Source organism: Pelodiscus sinensis, chromosome 9 (assembly GCF_052426305.1).
Source record: "Pelodiscus sinensis isolate ZL-2025 chromosome 9, ASM5242630v1, whole genome shotgun sequence".
Taxonomy (NCBI): domain Eukaryota; kingdom Metazoa; phylum Chordata; order Testudines; family Trionychidae; genus Pelodiscus; species Pelodiscus sinensis.
The window spans coordinates 39,216,359-39,239,423 of NC_143060.1; the positions used below are offsets into that span (position 1 = coordinate 39,216,359).

General features: G+C 37.2%; 1 protein-coding gene across 4 annotated transcripts in view; it reads right to left on the bottom strand.

Moving 5' to 3' along the window:
* Positions 1-2,183: 2,183 nt before the first annotated feature.
* DPYD (dihydropyrimidine dehydrogenase) overlaps positions 2,184-23,065 on the bottom strand; it is a 675,852-nt gene continuing 654,970 nt past the window's right edge. For all 4 annotated transcript variants that reach the window (XM_075936591.2, XM_075936588.2, XM_075936587.2 and 1 more), the window contains 3 exons: positions 21,192-21,335; positions 9,371-9,511; positions 2,184-3,823 (listed from right to left, as the gene is read on the bottom strand). In XM_075936591.2, coding sequence (XP_075792706.1) covers positions 3,653-3,823; positions 9,371-9,511; positions 21,192-21,335 — 456 coding nt within the window. In that variant the 3' untranslated portion in view covers positions 2,184-3,652. The remainder of the gene's footprint in view (positions 3,824-9,370; positions 9,512-21,191; positions 21,336-23,065) is intronic.

A 23,065-nucleotide genomic window follows, 5' to 3' on the forward strand; every position in this document is an offset into this window, starting at 1 on the left:
CCGTTTGCCGCATCACAACATGAATGCTTTCCGGGTTTTTATTACCAGAAAGGGTTTTCTGACAAGGACTCAGGCTTTGCCGATACTGGCAATTGAATTGCCATTCACAAATGCTTATTCCCTTCCTTGTCTAACCACACTGGCTGTGTCGTCACAGCTGTGTTGCTAAAAGCTGTCTAGTGTAGACAAAGCCTTAGCAGCTCCCCGGGGAGCCTCTTTATGGATTCCTACCATGTGAAACACCACGGAGTGTAAAAAGTTAGAAAGAATGAATAAAATTCATGTGGAAACAAAATATGACCGATGAGTGTGGATATAACAAGGGAAAGAAAAAAACCTTCTGATGTGTATGGCCATTCTTACCCTCTCCAGTAAATAAATTGTAGTTTTGACCATAGTAGATGCATAATTTCTTCATGATTTATGGGGTTTTACTCCTCCAAAATTTACTTGATAGCTGCTCAAGCACATAGGATATTGATTGTCCTATCCAGCATAATGATGTATTATAGCAAAGCATGGATTTTGACGTTTCTGCTAATATGCCATATACTTATGTTATATGCTTAAGATACTCTTGGCAAGTCTCTTACGTTGCTATGTATTGATGACAAGCTCTATTTACCCAATGTGACAGGCTCCAGTAGAGTAATGAAGTCAGGTATGGCAAAGAAATGGATGTATAATGTGTGGCATGGTAGAGTGAGCAAGTGTAGCATCCTAGAACAGAATTCCATCACATGACAGAGGGCTGTAGGCTTTTAACCTTTCATACAAAAAAAGTTACAGAATGACAAATACAGCAATGTATCCAGGAATAACACAGCCACCATTTCATATGTATATTAACCATGGTAATAACATGTAGAAGATGACCGGAGTTATCTGAAGAAGTGGGCTGTGCCCACAAAAGCTCATGATACCACCTACATGTTTTGTTAGTCTTTAAAGTGCTACCAGACCATTTGTTATTTTTAGAATAATGAAAGACCATCTGAGAGCAAACTTAAAAAATGCAAAAGCGACGAGGAGTCCTGTGGCACCTTATAGACTAACTGAAGTGTAGGAGCATAAGCTTTCGTGGGCAAAGACCCACTTCGTCAGACGCATGTAGTGGAAATTTCCAGAGGCAGGAAATTTCCACTACATGCGTCTGACGAAGTGGGTCTTTGCCCACGAAAGCTTATGCTCCTACACTTCAGTTAGTCTATAAGGTGCCACAGGACTCCTCGTCGCTTTTGCAGATTCAGACTAACACGGCTACCCCTCTGATACTTAAAAAATGCAGAGGTTGTGAATACCATTGTTATTCAGCACTCACTCCAGTACACACTACTTGACAACAATCTTCTTAACTGAAAGAGCATCAGAAGCTGTATGTAGAGAATCTCATGACTTACCTGCCCCTATAATCTCCCCAACAGATGAAGCTTGTTCTCATGATGAAAGTCCTTTAGCTAAGGTATGGAAAATATATTATGGGATACAGAAGCCCAAGGCCTCCAACAAAATTACATTTTACTAACCCTCACAAATGTTTGTTACCATCTCAAAGTGCAAACAGTGAAAAGGGAGAACAAGAGAAAGCTTTAGCTGAATCATTGAAGTCTGTCAAACAGAACATGCTAGAGTAGAGGAGATACCTTCTACATGGTGAATACTACATGGTGAATACTCCTTTCAAAAAAGCTAGACAGGCAAATGTGTGTGTGGAAAAGGAGTTATATGGTAGAAAAGAAAGAGGAGGATAAAGGACAGAATTTGAGAGGCATGAGGGTAATGTGGCCTCCTGAACAATTAATGTGTGTGCACGTGTATATTATCTCATTAATCATCTTAGAGTGATTTTTAGGATAATAAGCGTCAGGGGGTAGCAGAGTTAGTCTGTTACAGGAAAAACAACAAATGGTCTGGTAGTACTTTATAGACTAACAAAACATATAGATGGTATCATGAGCTTTCGTGGCACAGCCCACTTCTTCAGATGACCGGAGTTATCTGAAGAAGTGGGCTGTGCCCACAAAAGCTCATGATACCTCCTACATGTTTTGTTAGTCTATAAAGTGCTACCAGACCATTTGTTGTTTTTAGGATAATGAAAGACCATCTGACAGCAAACTTAAAAAATGCCCCACACAAGAAAACCTATTTAGCAAATGAATACATGCAAGAACACCCACAACTTGCTTAATGCTATTTATTTATAATTAGGTATACATATATAAACCGAAGAGCAGAAAATACTGAAATGTGTATAATCAAAGATTATGAGTTTTCCTGATCACAATTAACTGAACACATTTATTATTTATTATGAAACTAATGGTTTTATATTCAGACATGCATAAAGAAGATACCAATAAACTTGTTTGAGAAAGCTGCTAATGAGAATTAAACATTGATTAAGGCTAAAATACTCTGTTGGCAATCCTGACAAATTTCTATTTCATTTTGGCTGTAAGATTACTGTGGCCAAACATAACCATGAAGGAAGAATAATTGGGAGGATGGAGAATAATTCAGTACATCTACCATGGAAGCTACATCTGCACAATGAGCTAAGGATGTGATTCCCAGCTCACACACGTGTACTCATGCTAGCTCTCATCATAGAATCATAGAACACTAGAACTGGAAGGGACCTCGAGAGGTCATTGAGTTGTATCAGTATAAATAGCACAGTAGTCACCGCAGCATTAACAGTGGAGGCACAGCTCATGCTAGCTTGATGGGAACTAGCATAACTGTTTACTTGTGCTACAAATCACACTCCTAATTCACAGTGTAAACACAGTCATAGGGAAGCATAGAGAGTTAACACAGACTATTCTCGAGTAATGAAATCTTTAAATGATAGTTGCTGAAGCATTAATTAGCACAATTAAAAATTATTTAGACTTTGTCTATGCCGAAAAAAGGTGTTAATCAAAACTTGAAATAACACCTGGATTCTGTAATAACAAAGTTTAAACCATTTTAAGAAGTGTCTGTGTTTGTTCGCTAGAGGAAAATAATCTAGACAATATGAATAACAAATATGAAGAGTGCAATATAGATCAGTGATTAACAAATTTATTTTTAGAAAAGTCTTATGTAAAGTTGAATTGAGGAAGCTATAACAATACTATATTGTATACTGAAGCAGCTGAAAAAGATTAATCCGATTAGAAATATTATTTTAAAGCTCCTTTCACATCTTTTTTTGGGAAAGAGAGCAAGCCACACTGCTTTGTTTGCGTAGAATATAGCTAATTACAATTTCAAAGAAATTTTAAAAATTAAATGTAATGTTTAATTACAGAATGTCTCCTTGGAAACAGTTTGCTAGCATGTTAAATTGTAGTTAGATAAAAACGCTCACTTAATTATGTTTACAACTAGAAGCTCTATAAAGATTAATCATCGTATCAGATATTTGCGAAAGAAAAAGTTTTTCATATAATGGACAACTGACAGCTATCAACTAATCACTGCTTTTCTCAATTCTGAGAAAATAGGTTGCCTTTAAAATAATCACTGGAGAAAAAAGCCATCATTACAAGCTATCAATGTTATGTATTTTAATACAGTTAAAATTGGAAGTACTAATTGGAAAGCAAATTTACCGCATCAGGGAAATGTAAAGTTCACATTAACTGCTGGACTGATCACCTCAACACACTGAGTTCACAGCTAAGGGCAGACCTCTCTTTGGTTCATAAGGTGTTGTCCTGGAAACCATTCTGATGCAGTCAATAATAGGGCAGACACTGAGACACAGATTGCAGCCTGTACAACTGTCAGTAACAGTGGGCAGGTGGGTTTCTGGATCAAACTGTATAGCCTGTGAAGAGAAATACATAGTATTGATGTCACTTATGGAAAAGATCAAAAATAGCCCCATTTTAGTATCTGCAGTACTGTACTTCAAGATGTGTGTGTGATACTGCACTGCAGCTATAGCAACAGTTGAAATGCCTGTAAAAAAAACTATAGTTTAAAATGAGAACTGTAGAACCAAATTACTCCTGGGTGAAAGCCCCACATCATAAATCGATTTACACAAGGGATGAATATGGCCCTCTAAGATTAAACTTCCATTAAGATATTTTTACCTCATTGGAGGAAAATGTTTCATAACACAGCAATTCACCAGGCTTATTGGTACAGAAGTGATATACAGACTAGTCCTGTATGTATTCTGCATGAGACCGATTGTAAATACAATCATGTGTTCTTTTGACTTTTATTCTCTGCAAGATGCAAACAATCTAATGCAGTTAAATCTAGTGAGGGATGGCACATACTTTGCCGCATGTGTAAGGGATATCTAGGATTGGGGCAAACAGGACTGCTTAATCTCAGAAGTTTCCAAGGACTATGCCCTTAGTGTGAAAAATATTTTTAATATGAAGTCATAGTTGTAGCTTCAATATGTCACCTGTAAAACACCAGTTTAAAAAACAAAATCAGACTAACTTTAAACTCAAGGGAACAAACTTTGAGGTCAAAGAAATAAATATTGGCTATGTAAATTACTGGAAGTTTAAAAGTGAAGGATAAGGCACTACATTTGTTTATTTGCAAAGGAGTGGTATAAAAATTATGCTAGAAATAGTACACTGCACAAAAATGCATTCTGTTTGACTTCTCCAAATCTGCATGAGTATCTGTACCAGAGCCATAGAATCAGATCCACATTCTCTCCTTACTTAAATCTGTCCTAAAAAATTTTTCCTTCATAATACTTACAAATATTTACCTCTAGGGAACACACTCAGGGTATCTCTGCATTGCAAAACTATTTCAAAATAACTAGTGCTGTTCCGAAATAACTTAGTCCGCCTCTACACAGAAGGCAGTTATTTCTAAATAGTGTCTAAATACTGTCAAACTGGAAGACTTCTTACTCCAACTCCTGAGTCAAGCCCTGCAGTGTACCCTTCGTAGCATATTTGAGGCAAAGTGTGGAAAGTATAATCACTGTTTCTAGGAACTCCTTCCCCAGAGTTTTGTCAGAGTGAATTTTCAACCACCAATGCATTACAATACCCCAACCACTACACTGAACAATGTCACAAACAGAACGTTGTTCTTTTGTAAAATACTGCTTCATTGAAATAAAAATGTGTTATGAAAAATTCTGATTTCTATGATATTGCATCAGGAATGCCATTTCTGGCCAAGTGAAGGGAGATCAAGAGCAGAATTTTTAATCTCATATTAGTCTGCATCAGATACAGCTGGGCCTAACCACTGCGGTTAAAAATCTCTTGCTCTTCTGATTTGTAAAAAGGTTGGCAAGATCTTGTTCTGGCCCTGATACAGAAGAAAAACAAAATTTGAAACCTTGAAATCTTTTCTGAAACAGAACTATTATTTCCTGTTTGGCCCTAAACTTTGTCTTCCATGATAAATGTAATTTTAATAGAAATAGAATTAAAACATTTATATAGAAGGATTTCCAGAAAAGGAAGCTTTGCATCAGCAGAGAGCTAAAATGGAAAATTCAGGGAATTCTATGTTAAAGGTTTCCCCAACAAATGTCATTCTTCCCTTGCGACGTATGAATGGTAAGACCTTTCGATGCCTGATAATTGGGGCTCTTGATGTGGCCTTTTCCTACCCTACTGTAACAGCATTAATTGAAGTAGACTTATGGGGCATAAGAGTTACACAAGCACTTATCTCCATGCTTTAAGAGCAGCTATATTGGCTTCAATGACATCACTGATACTTTGTAAAGCATATGTGTGCAGGTATTTGCAATATTTGGAACTTTGTGAGCTTTTCCTCAAAACCTGCTTGCAATGGGGTTAGGAGAAAATAGTATTTGTTTCCTTATGAAATCAGACTTTTTTTAAAAGAGAGGTTGTACAGTTCTGCTCCAGCAGCAGTACTGACTGCTTTAAATATAGCCTTCTCTGTACCTTCCCAAGCGCCAACACTCAAAAACAGAAGAGAGGTTTCCTAATGTGTATTTTGGTGTTCCACTAGTAAAGAGGCTCATGAATAGTTGTCACAGGAGAATGACATCTTACTATCAAGTATTAACTGATTTAGTATTAACAGTCTGAGCTTCCAAATTCTAGTCTGGTTTAAGATACAAAGAAAGGTTCTCTGTGTGTTGGTTTTAACAATTCATGAAAAGATTGTTCATGGTGACGTGCAAGTGACTAACTCGGAACCTCCCAATTCATTTCTGCTTGACTTAACATTAATTACACTTTTTTGCTTCAGTCCTACAAAGTGAAGTCTCTGCCGAGATGAAAGGATGGGTGTGTCCAGCAAGCTGGAAATGTTGGAAACACAAAAATCTGCCTTCAAATTTGTTATTTTTTTAAAATGTTTGATCCTTTGCAAGTAAGAGATGGGAAAGTATTCTTTATAATCATGAAAAGCTTCAGGGGGCTAGCTGTTTTCTTTTTGTTATTTCTGATTTTTTAAAAGTTATATCAAAGCAAGTTGCAGACACAACCCCCCACTTACCTCCTGATTTGAAGTGGTTTCCATCATAAATAGGATTTGGTTCAACAGCTCTCAGCATCCACCTCCCCGCTTTAGAAATTGTTCCAACAGCCCTGGGTACTGATCCTTACTATAAATATCGTATTGTTCTTCCCTAAAATTGCCCAACACTGTAGCATTTCCATTGTAAGAGCTAGTATTTTACACTGTTCCTGTAGAATATTCTAGAATATTGTTATAAGAGCACCACCACAATAATTTTTGTAATGGATATATTGTGGGTCTGTCCTATTGTATGGTGTGTTGCTTGCTTTTTTCTTTTCTATGCCATAATTTTCCCTTTCCTCCCTAATGGGGCCAGCTGCATTGTTTCCTGTGACTGCTTCATTTTCATTAATTTCTGTTATCTAAATAAACTTTACAAACCACTTGCTTAGTGCCTGCAGGTGCTTATGATAGCCTGCATATTGCCAACTAACCATTGCCATAGAAGCCAACTCTTCTGCTTGCCCAAACTCAGCAAAATCTTACACCCCTGCAGCCTGAAAACTGCCAACGAACATGTTGACGTATGCTGTGTAATAGGAAAACAAGTACAGCCCTTGGGTGTGTTTAACAATCTCAGACTTGTTGTCCATTGTGGATCTCTGTTCCTCTTTTTGTGTAAGAATTCAGAAGACCTATAGGGTGCATCTACACTGCACCATAGGTCAAAATAAGATATGCAATTTGCCTAGCTCAAATTGTGTATCTTATTTCAATGTTAATTTGAAATAGCTTATTTCAAAATTTAGAACTGTTTAAACACTTATTTCAAAATAAATCGCTATTCCAAAATGTTCCATACTCCTCATAGAATGAGATGTACAGGCACATCGTAATTGTGAGCCCATTATAATTTGAAATAATTGGTGCACTCAAAAGACGCCGAATAGCTATTTTGGGATACTGCAGCTATTTTGGGATACTGGGCTATGTCTACTGCAGTGTAGACATAGCCCTAATGTCCTCACATAGTGTGCTTACAGCATTTATTGTGGTTTAAATTACTTTATTTACCAAAAGAATTTTGATTCAAAATGACAAATGGCTTTTTAAATTTGAATTTTAAAATTGCATTTACAGCTTTAAAACTGTTTCCTATTGGGATAATTTTTTTCTATTAAAATAGCTTAGGGTAGCTGGGTGAAAGCTTAGGTTTCAGGACTTTACAATGACTCTTCTAATCTGATGACAAGGTTTGGTGGACTGAATGGAGATTCGAACCAAGGAACTCTGCTCTATAGAGCTTGATGTCACAGTGGAATAGACAAACGCTGTGAAAGCATGGGGAGATACTTATGATCCAATAAGGGAAGATAGCAAAGGCGTGAAGACCCTGAAGGCTGATAGGCCAAATGGAACATTCAGTATCAGTGCTAGAAAAATTAGGCTACTGTCATAGCACAGTCTGGGCTTAGCTTAAACATAAAAAAATAAGAGAAAAATCAGAGTGCTTTGTTTTGCCCCATATTAATTGTTGCAGTAAATGATTTTTACAAAAACATATTTACATTTAGTTAAAAATCAGTTTTACTATCAAACATAAGGAATTCAAAATACTTTTAATTCAAAATAAAGATATTGAAATATATAGAATTGTTGCCCAGTTAAAATACAGACGGCTATACCGGGTGGATAGGAGTCATGAAAATTAATACTACAAGGACTATTGACTTCCACAGGGATTTTAGTGCATCCTACTAAGTTTGAGAAGAGAACAGGCTACCTAAAATGGCAAATCTTAGCTTTCCTTTCTTTTTATTAGATGTGCGATGGTAGGGCAAAGAACAGTTCACAGAAATACAGTGATTTTCACAGAACTGTATGTTACTGTATATGGTAGAACTTAAGGAATAAAGAGTTTCCTTTGAACAGTTCTCAAAGCTCAAAATCATGACATGTACAGTGATGTCTGGGCCTATCAACCAACCAAGCCCTTTCTAATCCCCAGGGCAGTTATTTCATCATATTGGAGGGCTGATTCATACGGATGTAAATATGTCCCTAATCAGGACTGCTTCAAGGTTAGACACACAATCTTCCAGCAAAGCTCAGATTTTTGAATGAATACCTGGCAGGTGGGCATATTTTCTTTCTTCCCATTGCCCTCTGGGTTGAAGGGGGATGAATCATGTTGCTTCTTCCTTAGTTACCCAAGGACCTTTGAAGAACTGAATTTGCAGCAGTCCATACTGAATCTTCATTTATTTGCTCCCTATAACCCCTCCCCCCACAAAAAAAGTAAAACAAAAAATGCCTGATGTAGATGTCATAGAGATTGGCTCTGACAGCATGCAGTGAAGTTTCCAACAAAATCCACAATGACTGGTACATGGAAAACCCTTAAAAATGCATCCATCAAGGTTCTCTCAGTTTAGTATAGAACGTATACTGGATTGGACCATAGGCCCAGCTTGCCCCATATCTGGTCTTCCAATAGGGGCCAGTACCAGGTGCCCCAGAGGGAATGAACAGAACAGGTAAACATCAAGTGATCCATTCCCTGTTGCTTATTCCCAGCTTCTGACAAACAGAGGCTAGGAATACCATACCTTCCCATCCTGGCTATTCTCCATGAATGTATCTAGTTCTGTTTTGAACCAATTATAGTCTTGGCCTTCATAATATCCTGTGGCAAAGAGTTCCACAGATTGATTGTGCATTATGAGAAGAAATACTTCCTTTTGTTTGTTTTAAACCTGCTAGCTATTATTTTCATTTGGTGACCCCTCGTTCTTGTGTTATAAAGACTATGCTGGTGGTAAAAGCCAATATTATATACAGCTGTTTTTGCCACATGCTTTAACAGGAGGTGGATTCTCTCTCAGAAACAGAAAGATAACTCACTGTGCCTTTTTGCTAATTACAGCTGTGTTCTTACCTGGTAGCCAGAATCATTACAGGTCATGTAGCATTTGCCACAGTTGATGCACATTTCCTTGTCAATCAGAGCCACAACTTGCTCTGTGTTGTTAAGCTCACCATATGTTCCAATGAACTGCAGTGCTTTTCCAATTACATCCTAGGGAGAAAAAACAGAATAATTTAGAAGATTCCTAAGTTTGGTGGTTTTTTTTTAAAAAAATGGGCATATAAGAACCCTGTACAGTATTTTAACATGATAATTTCTTTAGTTACCCTGGCAATATTTAAAGTTTTGGAAATAAATGCTAAAATTTGCTATATTTCTCACACTTCCTATATCATAAAATGTAGATAAAGGGTATTGAATGCACATAAAGTTACAATGTAGGCAGATCTACAAATGTTTGTCTGTCCACAATGATACTATGCATTTATCACTTCATTTAAAATGTGCTATTTAATTTATTTATGCTTAGCCACCATTATGTAGCACTATAGGCACAAAAGAGAAGTGATGTGACACATGCAATGTGGTTGTCCTTGGTCACTTTTCATTAGCACAGATTTAAGTATTCAATGTAGAAAAAGAAAGGGACATCATTAAACGAAAAGGGACAACGAGACCAACAAACATCACTTTTGTCTCCATCGGAAGACAAGCAAATGGCTTGAGAATCAGCTCTTTATTGTAAACTTACAATACCAGGGATTCATCCTTCAAATCCTTTTCAAGTAAACAACACTTGTGTTCAAGGGAACTACCTGTGCAAATGGAAGCTTGCAGACCCCTAAATGCTTGCTTAATAAAACTAAATGCATGCAATTATACTTAGAGAAGGCTAAATGTGATGTATCAGATGCAAACAAGTTTCTCTCTCAAACAAAAACTAGACAACATTAATGTAAACCCATTTGTGCTTCCTGTGTGTTGCGCTTGTCAGCTTTAGATATCTTTAGTAGAGTGGATGAGCATTATGTTCTCATTTTACATGTGGAATAACAGCAGTGACATATTCACGATTATAGAGTGAACTGATAGCAGCAGAGAAGCGAATATAACTCAGGGATTAATTTAACTCTCCACAGCTACCCCCTATGATTACAATGTTTTCTTATGTTACAGTGATTGTCTTTGGTTTTTCTCATGTGGTGCAGAACATTCCCATGTCATTGTTCTTTCTCTCTGTTTGTTCATCAGAATAAGTGGAATGTTGCTTGACACACGAAGCATGCAAGATATTTCAGCAATAGTGAAAAAGAGTTCCCATTAGATAGAGCTCAGTGTTTAGTAGTAGTCAGGCTTGCTACCTCTGTACCCCTTCCTTGAAGTAACCATACAGGTAACCCCCACAGAGAGGGTCAGGGAGATGCATTACTGTCTGTAATTTGGAGACATGGCTGTGATGACATTCCATTGCTGTAACAGCTGCAGAGAACACCATCAGTAGCTGATGGTCTGCAGTAGCATCTGAGAAGCCCATCAGCCCATAATATTGCTCCATAATATTCCGGGTAGTAACACTCAAACACAAAGCTCATTGCCAAGGGTGACCAAATTTCACCCTTTATGAGCAAATGTGGTCATTCACGCTCTTGCCCTGAATCAATATACATTATCGACTGTCCCCAAGGCACACAAGTAGTATTTCCCTTCTCAAATCCTCTCTGCACAAAAATAATATATACTTCAATATATATTAAAAGTATTCTACAGTGGTTGTATTATAAAGCTTCCATAGTTACTCTATATTCCAAGCACAGGGAAAACTGGTATCTCAGATTCTGCTGTGTGCTAACTGTTAGCATATGCTGAATTTTTAATGCTGTATATTTTTAATGTGTATATTGGCATTGGCAGCAAAAGAATGTTGCTGTGATACTAGTCTCATGGATAGTGATGTTGGAGGAAAATATAACTGATTTCAATCAACTCATGAAATTAATAAAACTTTGAATACTATCCATCGGATGGGGTGACAATTTACAAAGGACCAGAATTTGAAAAATGACAATTTACAAAGTGACAATTTGAAAGTGACAATTTACAAAGGACCAGAATTTGAAAAATTTGTTAAGTCATTTTAAAGATTCTACATAATTAAAATACATTTGAACTAAATAAATGAAAGATAAGTTTTACCCCAGTTTAAAAAAAATGCATATCTCACAGTAGTAGCTAGATCTCTGTACATTATAGGAGTTTTGTAACAGTCACTGCAGTACTGGATTTCTAGTAATTTTCCATTATAGATAAGGTAAAAACTGTGATTATCAGTATGGGTATGTCTAGACTACATGCCTCTGTCGGCAGAGGCATGTAAAATAGGCTACCTGACAGTCAATGAAACGGGGATTTAAATATCCCCGGCTTCATGAAAATAAAAATGGCTGCCATGCTGTGCCGGCTCAGCTGATTGTCGGCACATCGCAGCAGTCAAGACATGGATTGGTCGACAGGGGAAATCTTTGTTGACCACTCTTGTAAACCTCATTTCACAAGACATAAGGGAGCAATTGACAAAGGCTTCCCCTGTTGACCGATCTGCATCTGGACTGCCCTTCTGTGCCGACAATCAGCTGAGCCAGCAGAGCGCGGTGGCCATTTTATTTTAATGAAGCCAGGGATATTTAAATCCCCACTTCACTGACTATGTCGGGTAGCCTATTTTACATGCTTTTGTCGACAGAGGCATGTAGTCTAGACATAGCCTATGGGTTTGATCCAAGCCAAGTAAAACACTCACAACCCTCACCCAATGTCAAACTCCTGATGAGAAACAGATAACCTCTAGAACTGAATGCTTCAGTTTAGGCATCATCTGAAAGAACAGTATATCTGATATAGAATTCTTCAATGTAAGATATAAAAATACTTATTATCCAGGAATACAAGGTATTTGATCAATGTACCTTTCATTAAGTTTTTAAATAAGCAATTTCCAGTTCCATCTGGTTGCAATCTCTCAAAAATGGTGACCATTGTAAAATACATAAACATGTATTAATACACATAAATCTACTTTTATTTGTACTTTTATTACTTATTAACCATAGCCAAAGCCTTATTTTCTAATATTTCAGAAGCCACAAAATTATTACAGGATTGGGAATCAAACTAGTGAGGTTTATTATTATTCAGAACGATCTCATTTTCAGAGATGTCGAGCAAACCCAGATCATCCGGATGGTGCTTCTCAACACAAGATAAATATAATCTTAGTTGTTATGACTGCAAAGGAAAGCTTCAAAATGTCAATTACATGTAAACTGATGCTGCATGGTCTTCCTCAGCCTGCCCACCCACTATAGGATGCTGTACTTTAACTATGCAACAATTGATATTTGATATTTTTCAGTAGCTGTTACTGAATTCAAAATAAAGTATGTTTGGTAATAAAATTGCTTTTTAACCTGCATTGAGTTTGAGAGGTGTGAGTGGCTCCCATTCATCTTCAGAAAAAGTGGCCAGAACTCTGAGGCTTAACAATGATCATTTAAATGACAATATTAGAATACAGTATGATGTGACATATTCAGCAAATGCACCCAGTTATCACTATGTAATGCAATAGCAGAATCTGTGTAGAGGAACGGGGGAAGGAAGTGCTGCCAATGGTTGCTAAGTCAACCACCATATCTGCACACAGAAGGAAAAGGAAAGTACAGATGCATCTCTTTCCCAGTGCCAAAGTACTCAACTGCCGTTTTTGTAACAACACCTCAACATATGGGTAAGGGTTTCAACTGTCCTTTTCCAACTGTTGAGACCTTCAGCTCCCACTAGACAACATAGTTAGGGTATTAATGCCTTTTCAGCATAAAATATGACCTATTGATACCTGAGAGTAGCATGACTCCACAACTAAATAGAAATTAATTTTCATATCTGTATTTTCATATTCAATGTAGAAAAAAACACTATGTGCATTTTTCAGGTTGCTACTGAATTCAGTTTTGGAACCTTGCAAATACCAAGGAAATAGTGCTACAGCATAGATGTACCCTAGCAGACCAAGGTATAGCAAGATCCAGTGGCTAGAAGCTGAAGGTAGACAAGTTCAAACTAGAAATACTGTGCATGATCAACCTGGAGCACTCTAGCTAGGAATCTGATGGATTATTTTGGCATAAGAAGGTTTTAATTCAAGACTGCATGCCTTTCTAAAAGCTATGCCCTAGTTCAAGAATCATTTATGGATTTGATGAAGGCACTACTTTGTGTAATTTTAAGGGCTGTGTCATATATTAAATGCTCATGATGGTCCCTCTTGGCCTTAAGATGTATGAATGGAGACTCTCCCATAAGTATACAAAATAAATTAAGCTTAAGGAATGCTCCCTAGAAATGACAATTAAAAAATGATGTGTGTTGTGCAAAGTTTTTGAAGTTTTAGCAAACTCCCATGCTGCTTCTTACAATGCACGTGAATACACCTGCATGGGAACTTAGCATTTTATACATAGAGGAGGTGTTTATTGCAATATGATGAATCAAACATACATCTATATTACAAATTGTAAAAAGTCATTCTTGTGCCTTCAAAATATTGTGAAAATGATTTTTTTAAATTCTGTTAGCTAGTTCTTTATTGCTGATGCAATTTTTAGACCAAGATCTTTGTCTTTATATAGCTGTAAAGTGAAATGTATATTTATATGAATAAAGAAACAATAATAGTACTTACATGATGTTTACAGGTGCAATGTCTGAAGTTATTTCAGAGCTTCTTGCTTGAATCAAAATATTTAGAAAAAAATACTATACCTGGGATTTTTATTTAAAGTACCCTGTCACTTCAAAAAAATGACTCTCTAAAATGGCATCAAGGGGTTCCATGTTTATTGTCTCAATAGCCTCCAGATTAAATGTTCACAGTTTACAGTATGATGATGTTTCTACTAATTACCAGCCCTAAAAACACAGGGCAGATTCTGAAAGTCAAGCTGTGTTCTTTTTGGCTTCTGCCTTACCACCAGCAATAAAATTCTGCAAGCTAAATTCTGTCCTTAATTATACCAATGCAATCCCACTGGTTTTGAATTCTTTCCTTAGTTTCACCTGTGCTACTCTGTGCTCATCAATAGGGATGCACAGGTGTAACCAACAGGAGAATTTGGTCACGCAATTGCAATTAATTAGCAATTCTGTTGCTTAGAAGTGAATCAGGGTAGAATCCATTAACTGCATTGACTTACTGCTGCTAACAAGAGTAAAAACAGTTAAAACTCCTTTTGCCATGAAAATAAATAGATATGATTTTGAATTCACACAAGGAACAGTTCCGTTGAATAAGATGGTATTGATTTTCACTGACATTTATTACTATAACTGCATTTTAAATGGTAACTTGCAAAGTATTGTAAGGTGATTAGCTTTTCATTAACCATATTAGCAAAACTGTATTTTAAAATAAATTTTTTAGTTCATGCTTGGTTTACCATTGGGTTTGCTGACTGGCTGTTTCCGTTGCTTGTTTCACACAGATTACATTATAAAACACAATATGCCCAAGAAATGAGGGACATAAATTAAAAGGAATCCTTTTATTATAGAACAGTGCACAATACTACCATTATGTCTCTTAGAAAAAATCCAAAGGGAGCACATATGTCTGTGGCCTTATTGTTTGTTTTAAGGTCTAAAGCACTATCTTCCCACAAGTGAATGAAAAGTTCATCACTAGAAATTTTGAGCACTCTCAAGTGAACAGTTACAAAGAGTAGATGACAGAAAGTAAAGGCTGGCATATATAATGTGGAAGATTAGTGGGTGCTAAATTATTATAAGAGAAAAATAAAGCCTAGTCTATGAAATGGCTAAACAGTGTTCTCAAATCTGTGAGACCATGACAATGATGAAAAAGTAGAGTGAAGAAAATGATTAAACATAAAGCAATACAATATATTTATAATACTTTCTTACAGTTGTATAGCAATATTTATCCTGAAGGATCCTAAAAATGTTATTTATTTTGGTATAAGCATCTGTATTGTTCTTCTGATCACAGCGTCTGAGTGCTTTACAACCTATATATCCATAGACTGTAAAAAAGAATCAGTGACTCAGGACTGTCCTGCTATTAGGGAGTAATGAGAACAATTAAAGAGAATGAGGACATTGCTGAGAATATAAATGATTTGCATTAGTCTTCACCACAGAACATGTGGGGAGAAACCTATTCCTTCTGAGAATGAAAATGAGTTGCTCCCAGAAACAGAGATATCAAAAGAGCATCCAGAACAAACTGATACGTGAAAGAGGAACTGGACACCAGGCCCTCCTGATCACATCCCAGAGTTTCAATAGTTGAGCTTGAGAAGTGGCTGAGCTGCTAGCAAAAATATGTAATCTCATAATAATCCCCTGAGAGACTGAAAAACAGCAAGGCTGTGTCTAGACCGGCAAGTTTTTCCGCAACAAAAAAACTTGCCAGCTGTGTACACCGGCTGATTGAATTTCCGCAAGAACACTGACGATCTCATGTAAGAAATCAGTGCTTCTTGTCGAAATACTATGCTGTTCTTGTTTGGGCAAAAGTCCGTTTGCACAAAAGCTTTTGCGCAAAAGGGCCAGTGTAGACAGCTCAGATTTGTTTTGCGCAAAAAAGCCCCGATTGCAAAAATGGTGATCGGGGCTTTTTTGCGTAAAAGTGCGTCTAGATTGGCCACGGATGCTTTTCCTCAAAAAGTGCTTTTGCGGAAAAGCATCTGTGCCAATCTAGATGCTCTTTTCTGCAAATGCTTTTAACGGAAAACTTTTCTGTTAAAAGTATTTGCGCAAAATCATGCCAGTGTAGCTGCAGCATGGTTTTGACTCACAATGAGGTAGAGATGGCAGATACAGAACTTGGTTGTATGGTTAAAAAGTAGTTCAAACAAGAATGATGTAGATTTGTGGGCACTAGGTTTCTTTTTACAACAGCTGGAACATAATAGTCTATGCTAGTTCAGAGAATGAATACAGCTGTGTCAGAGAATTTAAATTAGTGCATGGGGTAATCTATAGAAAGAGGCTGGTAGCAGAAAGAAGAAACAAGCTAAATAAACAGATGGGTGGTTGGAGAGGAAATAATTTTAAGTAGTGAACTAGATAACATTGGCCCTCAAGGAAACAAAAGGATTTAAGTTATGAGAAAAAAAACTAAGGAAATTTAATGGGGGAGGAGAGAAAGTAATAAGGAGGTAACCTGGGGTAGGTTGGAGAGTAGCTATGGTATCTGCATATAAATGCAACACTGGAAATACTAGAGCCAAAAGACAAATATGTGCAGACAGGGAATTTTGAGATAAAGGCTGCAACTGAAACAAGGTGAGCAAAAACAAATAAAAAGAGACTAAATATTAAAAGGATAAGCTATAGACTTTGAAAGGTTTGAGAAAATGAAAGGGGGAGTGATACTCCTACAATAGCTCTTGGACAAACACAGGATGGTTTTTAAGTCTAAACAAAGGAGGTTTCTGGCTACTCACTGAATTTAGCCAAATGTCAAAATTAACAAATCACCAGATCTGGGCAATGACAAATTAGGATAACTGAGTTATAGGTTCGTGCAGCTACCACAAACCACGCTCTACTGCCCCCCAGTTCGTATATGGGGACAGAGCGAGAGATTTGCAGCTGGATGAAATGAAAACAACAGGCAAGGCAGTCTCAGGGGTGACCAGCTCTCATGTTATTTACAGCTTCCTGGATAATCATAATCTCCCTTCATCTCTCCAGATGTGAAGTCAAGACACGGCATATGATGTAGGGCTTGACTACACTGGCAAATTTTGTCACAAAAAACCTCTTATTATCAACAAATCCCGTTTACATTGCAATGTGAGAAAAGTCACGAAAAATGCCCAATTTCAGCAACAAAAAAAGTCCACCTCCATGAGAGACTTTTTTTCTCTCCTTCCCTTTTCTGCTGACTGTCACACAGTGTGTACTATAGTAGCTTTTTTTGTTTAGTATATTGAATTCCAGGATGTTTCCCACAATGCCTGATTAGCCACTCTGGCCAGCATATTAAACTCTGCTGCTCTGCAGCCACATAAACAGATAAACAGAAATGTGCCCCTCCAGTCAAAAGATCCAGAAACTTTAAAATCCATTTCCTTTTGTCTTGCTCAGCATGTAGTGCTCCTCATGGCATCTTCTCAGGGAATCAGGGGTGGCTGTCACTCAAGACGCTCTCCTGCTTGGAGTACCTCAGAGCTTCTGGATCTCATCATTGAGTGGGATGAAGTATCAGTGCAATGACAACTTCGAGTGACCCACAGGAACTGGGACATGTATGGTCACATTTCTTCAGTCTTTTATGAGATGGAATATGAGCGAGACACCTTCAAATGCAGAGCTAAGATAATGGAACACTAGCAGTCATACCAGAAGATGAGGCAAGCAAACAGCTAGTCTGGTGCTGTAGCAAAAACATGCCATTTTTACATAGAACTGGACACAATCCTGGTTGGGTACCCTCCGTCTGCAGGCAAGGACCCTGTCGATACTTCTGAAGGTAGAGAATGAACAGAAACAGGACTTAACCCAGCTGCAAAAATTCTTGATGAAGAGGTGAAAGCAGACGAGGAAGAAGGGCTCACTGCAGGTGCAATAGGCAGCCATGAACTACTCTCAAGTCCGGAGGCTCATGGGAGTCTCAGCAACTGGGTGTGGAACATGAAGCAAGGAAAAGGACACACTATATTATGCTCTCCCACAGTGCCTTGCAATTGAAGGTGACACTAGGCACTGTGGAATGCATAACCACGTTGCTTTGCTCTTTCTGTCGATGGGAGAGCTAACAATGTGGCTATATATTGACAGAGTGTGGCAGTGTATTCATGATTTGGTGACTTTCTTATTGGCAACTTTTAAATGTTGACAGTACTTTTGTCACCAAAACTTTCCAGTGAACACACAGCCTTACATGCTCACATTGACTTAACCTACTTGGAAGTTGGACATCCACACTCTGCACCAGTTAAAGTAGTTAAGTGATCCTTAAAGGTAACCCTACGTCAAGTTCATTAAATTATTCAAGCCCAAAAGTAACAAAACTTAGCTTATTGGTCTACAGCAGAACACTTTGTTCTGAGATGATGGCATCCTCCATGAGAGGGCAGAGGAACTCTCCTTTTGGGTGACTTTCATTCAGTCTCAATGATGGATGTTCAGAATGAACTTGATAAGTGTTCTGTGCAAAATCCCGTGGCCAGACTTTTTATTTGTTATTGCTAACAATTCTGAATTCCTTCCTTTGGGGGAGCAAGTTGCCTACCAAGCAGAAGCATGAGGTAGATAGGCTGATGTGCAACATATCACCTTTGCTTGCTAGTATTTTCATTAATTTTGGCCTTGTTTGAAACATTCCCTTTTGGAGGATGGTCACTGAAAAGGTTGTGGTGAGTCATCTTTGGTGATACACATGTTCTGTTTTCTTAGATTTTCAATGCCTGGATTTAGGTATGGCAAATGCAATAAACTATTTTCTTTAGTTGATTTCTCTGTGGAAATGCAAAAAATTATCTAAAGTCTTTAAAAACAGAACTTTTCTTTTTTTGGTATACATTTTCCTGTCCCTTGCAGTAAGGCTCGTCCCTACTAATCTTCTGCAATTTCTTTTTTCTTTTGTACCCAGGGGTTGGGTCTGATAAATTACTGAGCCTAACATGTTCCCTGAGCTTTTGTTCTTCTCTTTCTACTTCTACATCCCTGCAGAACATACATGGAGCTGGGGCTCCCAGATGGATTTGTGAGGCCTGTTGGGACCCAGATGTAACACATCACATCACAAGATGTTTATTGTGAACAATCAAAAAATACATATGTGAGTACTTAGAAAAAATTAACACTGTTAGGGCTGTCAAGTTTAAACATATTTTTAAAAGGAGGACAGTGTCTAAATCTTGGCATCAGTGGGTGTTTTATTTGATCAAGGGGTTTAATTTAGGCCTTTTCTGCAGTACAATCTTTCAACCTATTTCCTGGTCTGACCATTACCTTCTATTTTTTATTGATAATTACTAGTTTGTCTTTCTATTCTTCCTCAGGCTTTTTCTTCACACATCCAAACATTTTCCTCTTTGTTCTTTTCCCTGTCTCTTTTTAGGTCTGTCTTTTGACACCTTTCTCTCCTACTAAAGTTTTCTTTACCCCATTTGGTTTATTTACTTCTGGCGAGTTTTAGGTTTATCTGAAGTAGACACTGTCTCATTGAAAATGCAGCTGGCTTTTTTTTTCATTGCATCAGTACTTTCCCAACAAATAAAATAAAACCTTTGAAGGTCAAACAGTCTTTGAAAATGTTCAGTCTTTTTTTTTTTAAGTTCTCTCTATTCATATATATAAAGGAAAGATCAGCCCTTTAGAATAACAACTGATTGCACTATCAATAAGATGTACACACACACACACACACAAAAGAAACAAACAAAAAAAGAAGTGGAGGTCAATAGATCTGTTCAAGCTGTTTGATACAAGCTGCAGAAGCACCCAAAATTATCCTTGTTTTGTCCTCTAGTTGTGCTGGCAAACTGAATATTATCTATATTTGCAAACTTTCTGGAAAAGCTTTTCCCTCTCTCTGCATAGTTTTACATTTTTTTCAAACCATTTTCTGTGATGTATTTCAAATTAACACTTCATTTGTTGTGATAGGTCAAATACACAATATCACATGATGCAAGTCACATAGTATTTCTCCTTTATCCTTGATTGACTACAATTATTTCATGTGATCAGAAGTTTAGCAGAAGACTCAGGTGGGAGACTGCACTGAATTGAACTTTTTTCTTTTTAGCCCTTGGGTTTGTCTGAGTGCAATATAAAAATGGCCTTGGAACACTTACCTTCTATAAATTCCCTACTGGAATCATTAGCTACTGTGTTGTTATTATGGTGGGGAAGGAGGAATGGGTCTCAGGTGATGATGATGATGGTGATCACTCGTTGAGGAGTATGATCATCTTCCATGGGAAGTGTGTACCCTCAGCTGGCTGATAAGGCTGATACTTGGACCACAAGTTCTATTACAGTGAGGACAGATATTTCCAGGTGCAGCAGGAGGCTGTTGACCATGACTAGAAGCCAGTTCCGGGTGAGTGTCTCCCAAGTGTCAACGTCAATGTTGCACTTCTTTAAGCTATGCGTTAGCCAGTTATATAATGTTTCCGTTGTTCTCCTACGTTACAGAATCCTTCTTTCAGCTGAGAAAACAGGACCTGTTTTGGGAGGCAATGATCTGGTCTGGTCTCAGGTATATGGGAATGAACATTAGGCTGTGATGTAGGAGACATGAGAGTTGAGACTTTATTCTGACTCTGTTACTGAGTCACTGTGTGACTTAGGAGAAATCATATAGGCAATAATTTTCAAGTTTGAGGTATCCAATTTGAAAACCTTTGTCCAGATTTTTCTACATGTGGAACTGTTTCTACTGAAAACAGTGAAGAAATGTGAGCACTTAGCACCTCTAAAAATTGAGATCTAAGTGTCTCAAGCTGATCAATCAAAAATGGATATGTCCAGAATGAATGGAGATTTTTAAACATTTTTACCTTAAATTTATTATTCAAAATACCATCTTTTCCCCACATGCACCTTTATTGTTCTGATGCACAAATGCCTTTTGAATGTGACAAATGTCATTAGCAAGAAGAGCTAATTTTTTCCTAACTCTGTTAAAAAGCTGAAAGAACCTGAATATAAAATTGGTTGCCTTTTTGTTGACACACTATTTCACGTTGTATAGCAAACTTAGAAACACAATAACCAATTCAACAGCTAATAATAATTGTTACATCAGTAGTGTGGGGGTTGATGACTATTAAATATATTTATTTAATTTTGTTACCTTGACTGCTGGAATGGGCTTCTTGGGAATAAAATGCTTTTTCTCAGGAAGTACAACAGTTGTGGTTTGTTGCTTCAGTTTAATCTTGTTCTCAGCCATTATCTTTTTACGCTGCTCAAGGTAAGGTCCAAAACTAGGCAGTTTCTAAATTGAAAACCAGAAAATATGCTATTTAGCAAGTATATAAAAACATAAATGAATATCAACAAAGGGTCAAATCCCAAGGCCCTGCTGAGTGTTGATTCATTTCTTATTCAAGAAGGCTCCCACTGAAGTGACTAAGAAATGAATAAAACCGAGACATAACTTCAAGATCTGACCACAAAACAATAACAGAGTTTGAATGTTAAAATCATAATACACAGTAACAAAAAATAGCTGCATTGCAGACAGCATTCAACAAACCCCATTACTCCCATGGAGTGATTGCACCATACATATACAAATATTATTCACTGTATATAAATAATTCTAACTCACCTTTATTGTAGCACTGCATGGACAGATATGCATGATATATGATATAATCATAAAAGTAAGTAAAGATCAGCTTAAGAAACTCTGCCACTGTTCAGTGCTACACCCACTATGATACCCTATTACACCAACTATAGTTTTAAAGCTACATGCATATGTCCACAGTCTTTATAAAGACCACACAGATATGATGCTTAGAAGTTATCTGGACTTGTTGGAATAATGTTAGCAAGTGTCAGGTAAGCACTAAAACATTTTAATTTTATCACAGGTAGTTCCATAATTCTATCTCTATTCACAGTCTGCACTCTCTTTTAGATTCTTTAAAATCTGGGCTTGATTACACAAATACTTTTTGTGGAAGGAATAACAGAATACTAAAGTATTCTGTCTCAGCCAACAAGCTAGAATGCTTAAAATGAGAGCTGTGATCACCCGATTTGGCGGAGGCAAAGGTAAATATAGAGGTGGGGCCTTGTCAGGGATGAACTATGTGGATTGAATCTAGTCCAGCCAGAATTTGCCCAACCTGGTCTAGATGGTACAGATTTGAAAAACTACTGCTTTCTAAGTCATCATGGGCTATTAAATTGCTGTGAATTAAAATGACTGAAACCCTGGTTCCTGCTTGAAAAACAGAGTGAGCCCTGGGAAATTTTTTTTTATTGAGATCATTTAAATTGAGTGAATAAACTAAGCTCAGAGTCTAGTCTAATGCAATCATATTACAGTAATTAGTACTTAGTAGCAGAGGATAGATATCCCGGATTATCGTTAGCATTAATTCATTGTAATAATTTCAGCCTGCAAGCGTGTCCAAAAGGAAACAATGTCAAAAAAATTTAGAAAATTTAGTTTCAAGAAGGAATTTAAGGCAGTGGTTTTGACCTCTATAAATGACGTAGTACCTATGTAAGTAATAGGCTGCCTCTCCCCTGCATAGTATAGATGCAATGGCAGTGCTGCAGTTAAAACCTCCAAGAGAAGGGGATTGATGAGAAGGGCAGGGCTCTTGATTCTTCCTTTGTATATTTAGGGAATTAATTTTGCTGAATTTCATGGCATGTTGTAAGTCTAATATATTTTGTCAGGTTTTTACTGAAGAGACAGGCTCAGGGATGGTTATTTGTTGCTCTGCTGATGGACAGTTGCTAAAATTGGATAATCTTTGAGGATGATGAGCAAATCTTTTGTGTTGGGAATCCGTGTCTTTTACTTTTGCATATATTTAATATTTGACAAGGTTAAACATGGGCCTAGGTGAATACATTTTAAAATATGAATTATAAATATGCAAAATATATATTTTGAGGAAAAGCAGAAAGTCCATCATTTGTGTTCTGAATTAAGGGTGCAAATTAGAGAAGTGTGAATTATTGAGGCAATAAGCCTTTCTT